General features: G+C 39.6%; 1 protein-coding gene across 1 annotated transcript in view; it reads right to left on the reverse strand.

The window, feature by feature from the left end:
• The window catches only part of LOC111868678 (prolactin regulatory element-binding protein), a 36,300-nt gene that overhangs the window by 22,522 nt on the left and 4,443 nt on the right, over positions 1-9,335 (reverse strand). Inside the window, exon 3 of the mRNA XM_023859553.2 lies at positions 1,174-1,315. Within this exon, the coding sequence (XP_023715321.1) occupies positions 1,174-1,315 (142 nt within the window). The remainder of the gene's footprint in view (positions 1-1,173; positions 1,316-9,335) is intronic.

Here is a 9,335-nt window from a genome sequence, read left to right on the forward strand (position 1 = left end):
CCTCGCCACTCTCAGAAATAGCAGTCCTAATCTGTGTCATTGTACAGCTGTTTCTCAATTTCAGCATCTTCCCCACGACGTCGTCGTGTGGCCATGGTGAACTATACGGCTCTCTAGCAGTGAATTTTTTACTGCCAGCACAAAATCTCTCTGTGCTTAGACCACGACCAGAAGCCATAAATCATAACCTCGCGCCCACACATACAAAAATCTCATCCACGTCTTGGCTGAACTCAATATCTGCTTCAAACATGCTAGATGATGTCATGGGTGGCTACCCTTATATTGCGATGTTTCAAAATCATTACAAACACAATGGTTTGACTGCAATGAATGAACGAATGACCGATCTGGCAACACCATATTCCGAGAATGTACTCCTGTGTCTTTCTAACAGATATTACACAGCGAGCGATTTCAGACGACCACAGTCCTGCATACCGACATGTCCCATACAATAAATAAACTTCAACAAGAGATAGCATTCAATATATGTGAGGTCGCCACGAAGGACTTACACTGCTAAAACGCATGGTGCAGAAAATGTATTACACTGCTGGAACGCATGGTGCAGAAAATGTATGAATTTCGGGAAAATTTGTTTTTGGAATCAGTGTAAAACGTTTTTACAGATATTAAAATCTGTAAATTAGAGTATCTGATTCTATATTCTTTCTAGATTAAAGGAGCGTTCATTTCGTTCGTTTATCATAAAAATATAGAAATCACACCATTTTCAGGAACATGCTTACAATTTCATTGCTCTAGAAGGGCGGGCATTTAAATAAACTCTGTGCAGCTGCCCTTCCCGGAAATTAAATGGCCCATCTGATAAAGGTTAATAGGTAAATAAATTACACATAAAATGAAACCAGCTTCTAAACAATGACAGGTTAAGTCTAACAGAACCTATCTCATCAGCTCAAATGGTTCATTGGCAAGGGAAGGGATAAACACATTTCTGACTTTATTACACCAACTTAAGCCTGCAATTTAAAAAAGTTCTCATGGCATATTCTAAGATAGACACAAGTCATCATTCAATATAAACAAGCCACTTCACTTTGAAGGTAAGACATGATGAGAGGTATACTGAAGAAACACACATATAATGACACTCTTCATGTTGCCACAGTTTACTCTAGCCTCTGATCAATGTTACATGCTACTTACTTAAAATCTGTCTGAATGCTATCACTGGGTTTTATTTGGAATTTAAGTCGCTTATAGGAGTTGCCATTTCTGTCCACTTTCTCTTCACTGTCTGATACTGCTGACTTCTTGCTGCGCTGTCTCACAACATTGCTGTCCCCAACTGGAAAACAAGCTTCAATATAAATGGGTGATATCTGTATTTCTTTAATATCCGTAACTCAATACTTCTGGCTAACAAATAAGTTTTTAGCCTTCACTGTCTACAGCATGTCATACTACTGTGATAATGCAAGTTCACAGCTAGCATTCCAGCCTTGCACTGTTTTCAACAAAAATTCTACAAACTTGAACTCAAATCCAGCCACCAGCACTGCAGCAGTGAGAGAATTAAATCCTTTATTCCTGGAGAATAAATGATACAAACTAAAAAAATAAGGATAATAATGGTGAATACAGCTGGATAACTGAGAGGTTTGGCTCTATGATGCAACATTCACCTTGTGCTTGGAAGCTATTGGTCTTCAATCTTGTCTGCTCATAAGTAACTTATAAATTTCACTCACAAAATTTGGTAAGGTACAGGTAGAAGTGGCCCTGTGCTTAATTAACATTTTGCGGACCACACGTATTAATATGTCTTTCACTTTTAAACATGGTGGACCGGTTGCATATTAATATGTTTTTAGAATCCGATAAATTGCAAAACACTATACATCGCTCTGGCACCACCTACATTGCACGCAACCGCCTGCAGATGCGTGATAAGACTCTGGAATGTTTAGTTAGCAGTCAGTAACTTGACCTCGTTGTTTATTTAACCGACTATAAAGGAAAATGCTTTGCCTTCTTCAAGCTGTGTGTATCAGCCAGTAGCTAGTGGGGAGAATGGATCAAGGACAAATTCTCCTCCAATGACCTAGCTGACCTGCCTTGTGAGACGCGTAGTAATGGATTAATTGTCATTCAGACAGCGACAGTGAGGGGGGACAACAAAGAATTGTGGCCACAGACAGTAAGAGTGACAGTAGCTCTGATGATAATGTGGGTAATAACACTGCACATAGTAACATTGTGGGGACAGCAAAAATCTAAAAAAAATCTAAACCCTGATTCAAAATTGAAATACAAAGCATTTCTGATGAATGTGGCAAAGGCCTCAGCTACAGTCCAGGTGGTGGCGGCAGAACCAGGGTCACACAAAGACTTAGTATGACCGGGCCCATCAACTCCCACCCCACGAAAGCCTCATGTGGACCACCAGGGCGACTCTCAAGTGATATGAGGAAAAATACCCTCGTGAAAATTGTGAAGCATGAACATTCCAAGGGGAAGAATCCTTGTAGGCAATGCCGTGTTTGCACAGTTCACAAAAAAGGAGTATGTCTACATTTGCAAGTCCTGTGTAATGCCACTTCACAAAGGGGAATGTTTCCAGAAATATCACACCCTCAAGCACTTCTAGGAGCACTGGTAAGTGTTCTCCAAAAATTTTAGTTCAAAAAATTAATTAGATTTTATATTAATTTTTAAAGTGAACAGTGCACAAGTTAGGGTAGTATGTTTAATAATGCCGGTCCCCAGGGTGATTTAAATATTTAAATACCCAGTCCGCGAAGTGTTAAGCACCACAACAAGAAGATATGTGTGGGAGTGGAGGTATTGCTCTGCCATTCTTTACCTCAGCACTATATACAGGTCAGTGGTCAGCTTTATGCCCCAGCTGCTTTACCCTGAGGGAAATATCCTTTGGTACCCATTGAGTAGGAGGCTTGGTGGGTCCCAGAGCTAGTCTAGATGCTGCAGAACAGAAAAAATTATCTTTCCCCTAGCAGGAAATAAAACCTCAGCTCTCCAGCCTATAGACCACTGCTATTTCAGCTCTTACAAAAGTTGATACACCTGTGCAACTGGTATGTCTGCTTTAAACAATACATAAAACTGCAAGAAAAATATACAACTTGATGCCACACAATGTGGATCTCAACTGGAAATACACAGGCTTATCCACATTAAGGGAGAAAGAGATGAGATAAATAATACCACTACAAAAACGATAACAGAATTTGCCACAGTGCAGCTGACTCTTATACACAGCTTATTGCTGAGAGGGTTGTTGGTGGTCATGTGTCAGGTATAATCAGTATTCTTGTTATAACCAATGCTAGGGTGTCTCCTTTTTTAGATTAAATTCAAAAGCACCAAGATGCCTAACATATATTAAATGCAGTCTATCAGTCTTGGAAATTCACAGACATAGTGCAGAAACATTAAATTTAATAAATATCTTTCACCAAAATATCAGAGGCTTGAGAAGCAAAAGTGATGAATTACTACACTCTTTTAAAAAATAGACAGCATAAACCCTCACGTATTATGTTTAAGTGAACATCACATAGTTGAACAGGAATTGCTGCTCCTCTCAATGAATGGTTACCTGTTAGGCCCAAGTTTTTGCCAAAAGAGCCTACTGAGGGGAGGAGTGTGTATTTTTGTTAAGACTGATCTACATTTCAGTAAAATTGATATTTCTCATCGCTGTCAGCAGCAAGACTTTGAAATCTGTGCAATCCAGCTAGTAACTAAAACATCTCACCTAATTATATTAAGCCTGTACAGAGACCCTTCAGGTGAGATTAATGAATTTCTAAGGAGACTAGGATCAACTTTAAAATATCTGAACAATCCAAAGTCTGAGTTTATAATTTGTGGAGACATAAACATAAACTATTTAAATGAAAGCAGAAAAAACAAGTAAACTCTTTAATAAGGACATAAAATCTGTCACAGGCAGTGAATTTCGTAACAGGAGTTCAAATTTCCTCAAGCACTGTCACTGATGAATGAATGTATAAAGGGTGGGCCTTCTCAGCCCTTGCACCGCGACCTACAGTGGTCTATTGTGCTTCCCCTTTACTACCATTGATAATATCTTTATAGATAATGCAAGGTTAAGCTCTTCTTGTACATCTCCTATAGTCAACGATCTCTCTGACCATGATGCTCAATTTCTTACAGTAAATATTATTATTGCAGAAGTAAATTCAATAACCTTGAAACAGAAAACCATAAAAATAAACAGTGAAACTAGTGCTCAATTTCAACATCTATTGCAAAATGAAACGTGGGAACCTATTTTCAAAAATAAGGATACAGATCATAAGTTTAACTCTCTTTTATATACACTCAACTCTCGATTATCTGGGGGTGGATTAACCGGTTTGCGGCTTAACCGGGGCTTTTTTGAGGCTTATATATTGTTTAATATTCATTCACTTTTGTTTCACATGGTGAGTTGTAACACTATTTTCGCACTAGTGTGAACCGAGCTCAGCATTTTTTGGTCCCGTTATACTAACATAATGTTCTAGGGTAGGGGTGAAAGAATGCAAGGATTTGTGAAAAGTTTCAAGGACAGATATACCGCCCCAATTAGTCTCTTTGTATTGATCTTCAAGTGTGTTAGCAAATTGTCAGGGTGTAAAAGGAAGCGTGTTGTGGTAAGTATTCAACAGCAACTCATGTGAGCCAGGCTTCAAAATGTTAAGCAGTGATGAAATCATAAGTTAAGTGGGGATGCAGTCAGAAGAGCAGGAAGAAAGTGAGAATGAGGAAGAGGTGGACAGTGCTGCTAGTAAGAAAGTATCACATGGTGCTGCTCTTAATCATTTGGAATCCTTACTAGACTATCTTGAGAGTGAAGAGAAGAGTTTATTAAGTGACAAGCTAATATTACGTAGGCTTCGTACGGATATCTGTAAAAAGGAAAATGCCGCGAAAAAGCAAACGACAATATTAAATTTTTTAAGTGTTAAGTGTGAATATTCGTAAAGAGTGTTGGATGTCGTTGAACACTGTGACTGAAATAACTAATTCATACTTCAGTGTAATGCAAAAAAAGTATTAAATAGGCCATGAGATGACATAAAAATGGGGTTGAATAAATTTAAATACAGGTAGGCCTATAGTATTATGAAGGTACAGTATTACAATAATACTTTTAATAAAATTTGTCTTAACCTTTAAGGGACAGGCCATTTAAATTCCGGTAGTGGTAGCGGGACGGAGTTAATTTAAATGCCCGCCATTGTAGAGTAATAAAAATTGTAATCATGTTACTCAAAATGCCGTGATTTCTACAATTTTTGTGATGAACGAAATAAACGCTGCTTTTATCTCGAAAGAATATAGAATCAGATATTGTAATTTACAGATTTTAGAATCTGTAAAAATTGTTACACTGATTCCAAAAATTTTTTTTCCCAATTTTGAGTGTCTGTCCACAAATATGCAGAAAGTTTCTGCAGTATAAATGCATGCTGCAAGACATCCTCTTTTCCTGTCTTATCTTTCTAAAGGGGAGGAAGCTAATGTTTGTACGGCACATCCTCCAGTCACTTCGTAACCTTTCTACTATTGCACGAATGGGCAAAAGTCTTTATCGTACTTTGTACCTCAGAAACACTGCATGTTTATATCTCGGGCTAGCCACACAGAGGTACTCTTCTTGGAATAGCCCTGCAGTGCCTTTCAGTTTCGTCTGTACCGCATTCTGAATCGGTGAGATTTATAAGCGGCCTTCAATCTTGGCTTCTTCCATGCAAAATGGAGCCATGTTGGATAGTTCAAATTGTGATGTTTTATAAGCATTATGATTCTGTTTACATCTCGGACTAAACACACAGAGCTAATGTTCTTGGAATGCCTTTCAGTCTCATCTGTAACGCATTCTGAATCGGTGTAATTTATGAGTGGCCTTTTCCATGCGAAATGGGGCCATGGTGGATAGTTGAAATTGCGATGTTTTATAAGCGATACGATTAGAATTGTCCTTCAGAAACCCTGACTGTGCATATCTCGAACTAACCACACAGAGATACTGTTCTCGGCATAGCCCTGCACTACCAGAATGTTCTAGCCTAGTGCGTTGTGTTGTGAATAAAACATCACAATTTAAACTAGCCAGCATGGCCTCATTTCACTTGGAAGAAGACGAAATTGAGAAGCAGCTGATTATTCACACCGAATCACACTGCGGTACAGAAGATTCTGAGAGTGGCAAGGAAACAACAGGCTCAGAACCCGAAATCGACGAAGACCCATCATCTTCGTCGGCAACCTGGGGACCACCACACCAGCAGGGCAGGAGGCGTGTGAATAATTATTCCAGTGGAGCTGTGGGGTTAAATATCAATGAAGCTCCACACGTAAATAAGGATTCCACCCCTTTCTGTGTTTTCATGCTGTACTTCGCAGGGATTATCCGTCTGCTGGTGGAAGAGACGAATAGGTACTACCACCAGTAACTAGACAAACTTCAAGCCGGACCTTCTCCGCGGCCTAATGTGACCGATTCCGAGATATTTCTGTTTCTAGGAATAATCATTCAAATGGGACATGACATCAGAGACAGACTAAAGGACTACTGGTTGACTGCAGAACAATTTGCCATGCCTTTCTACTCTAGCACAATGAAACACGACCGTTTTCTACACATTCTTCGTTTTCTTCATTTTGCAGACAAAAATACAGAAACTGACAGGAATGCCGACAGTTATGACCGACTATGGAAAATTCGGACCATCTTCGACACTCTCAATGACACATATGAAAAATATTATAACCCTTCCGAACACTTGGCCATAGACAAGATAATTGTTAAATTCAAAGGGAGGATGGTTTTTAGGCAGTACATTCCTAAGAAACACACACGTTTCAGAATCAAACTCTTCAAAATTTGTGATGCCGCTGGGTATACTTATGATGTGAAGGTTTATCTAGGAAAAGACAGGACACGTGCCGACCAAGACATGACAGCGACACATGCTACAGTTAGGGACCTATGCAGACATATTGAGGGCGTAGGTCACAAACTGTACATGGACAATTTCTTTTCATCACCAGACTTGTTTGAGGAACTCATGACAAAGGACATAACGTGCTGTGGGACAGTTAGACCTAATCGGAAGGGCTTGCCTGACGATTTTTGACGAAGACAATTTCGACTGAAGAAAGGTGACATTCGTGTTAGGGTGAGACAGAACTTGACAGCATTAGTTTGGAAGGACAAACGTGATGTATACATACTGACAAACATGCACTGTCCTCCAGCAGATGGCAGTTTCTGTGATGAGCATGGAAATGCCATCAAGCCAGCAATTGTTGCTGACTACAACAAGCACATGGGTTATGTCGACAAAGCGGACAGAATGGCAAACAGTTATAGCATCAGTCATTGGACCTGGAAATGGACAAATAAACTATTTTTTCATTTCCTGGATATGACGATTCTGAACAATTTCATCCTGTTGTTATTCTGTGGCGTGAAATTTCCACACAGAGAATTCTGTCTCGCCCTTGTGCACAACATGCTGGAACATGCTGCAAGGGGTCCACCTTGCCTTCAACGGCCCAGGGGTCGACCTCCTGCTGCGTCATCAGTGATATCTCGATTAGAGGAGGCCTCTCGACATCACTGGCAGACTTCCTCTACTTCGAGATTGAGATGTCGTGTGTGCTCTTCGCGTAGGAAATGAAGTTACATCCGGACAAAATGCGTGAATTGCGACGTTGGACTATGCATTTCCGGATGTTTCCAACAGTTCCACATGAAGGCAACATTCAATTAGATGACGGAGGAGGGGAGACAGACTACTTATAAAGCTGGTGTCCAAAAATAATGTAAGTAGAACAAGAATTTCTATCTTAAAATTAGATTTTAAAACACTGTGCGCACGCGTGGACTGTGCATACCAATACGGTGTCTTTCGGCCACTTGGCTTTACTTTAAAGGTCCCCATACGGTGTCTTTCGGCTCATAAAGGTTAACTGGGTTTTCGATTAATCGTGATTTCCATCCCCACCATTATCCCGGATAATCGAGAGTTGAGTGTATTTCTCTAAATATCTTTGAAGCCAGTTTTCCTATGCAGAATAAAAGTGTAAGTAGAATAAAAAACCACTGGATTACATAGGGAATAAAAATATCTTGTAAACATAAAAGGTGTCTGTATGTAGACAGCAGGAGCATACATGACACGAGAGCATACTACATAAGGTACTGCAAAATCCTGAGTAGAGTTATAAAAGAGGCTAAAAGGCAGCATTACTGTAGGCTTATAGAAAATCGAATAATCAGATAAAAACAACCTGGAATATAATAAAATATGAAACAGGAAAATCTCATCTGACTGAACAGATACCATCTCTCCTTATAAATGATGAAACAGTTGAGGACCCAGGAGAAATTGCAGATGTCTTCAATACTTTTTTCTAACAATTACAGAAAATGTAAACTTGCATCAAGAAGTGGGAGATAATGTCATCCCATTTTTAAGACAGGCATTTCCTAGAAAATTCCCTGGTATTAAAACCATTCCATTCACTGAAACTGAAATAAAAAGTATAATACATTCCTTCAAAACAAAAACTCTTCAGGTTATGATGGAATAACAAGTAAACTTTTAAAAGTTTCTGCATCTCTAATCAGTATCCCATTCACTCACATCTGTAATCAATCACTATCCAAAGGAAGCTTTCCTGACTGTCTTAAGATTTCAGTAGTAAGACTACTATACAAAAAAGGGGACAAGACTAGTATGTCAAACTACAGGCCAATTTCACTCCTAACTACTTTCTCTAAAGTATTTGAAAAAGTTATGCACAATATGTTAAGCCATTATTTTCAGAGTAACAATATTGTAACGTGTTTCGTTACAGAAGACGCCGTAGAGATGGTTAATTGGTTTATTTAACAATCTACAAATAACGGCTACAATTAATTATAACACTGATATGGGTTTCCACACTTTACAAACCCTACAACAAAATCTCTTAACACAGTCTTCACTTGTATTCACGTACTAATAATGCGGGAGCTATACAAGTCTCCCTGAATTACACACTCAAGATATGACTGGTTATCACTGGTTATCGCACACGCGGCTGTTATGTTTCAACTCTGGTGTGAATAGCCTTCGCTGCTTCTTAAGTAGCCTCGATCGGACAGTTGTTGCCTGGTGCCTTGTTGCTAGCCACGCTGTCCGGAGTTGTTGACGGCTGCCTAGTAACCGCGATGTCCCTCGGTGACGTCACCGCGTTGACTTGCGTTGCCTAGCGACCAGGATGCTAAGACTCGGCTAACATCGGCTCGCTTCGGCTTCGCTCGGCGCATCACGGCTGGC

This window comes from Cryptotermes secundus, unplaced genomic scaffold (assembly GCF_002891405.2).
Source record: "Cryptotermes secundus unplaced genomic scaffold, Csec_1.0 scaffold857, whole genome shotgun sequence".
Lineage (NCBI taxonomy): Eukaryota > Metazoa > Arthropoda > Insecta > Blattodea > Kalotermitidae > Cryptotermes > Cryptotermes secundus.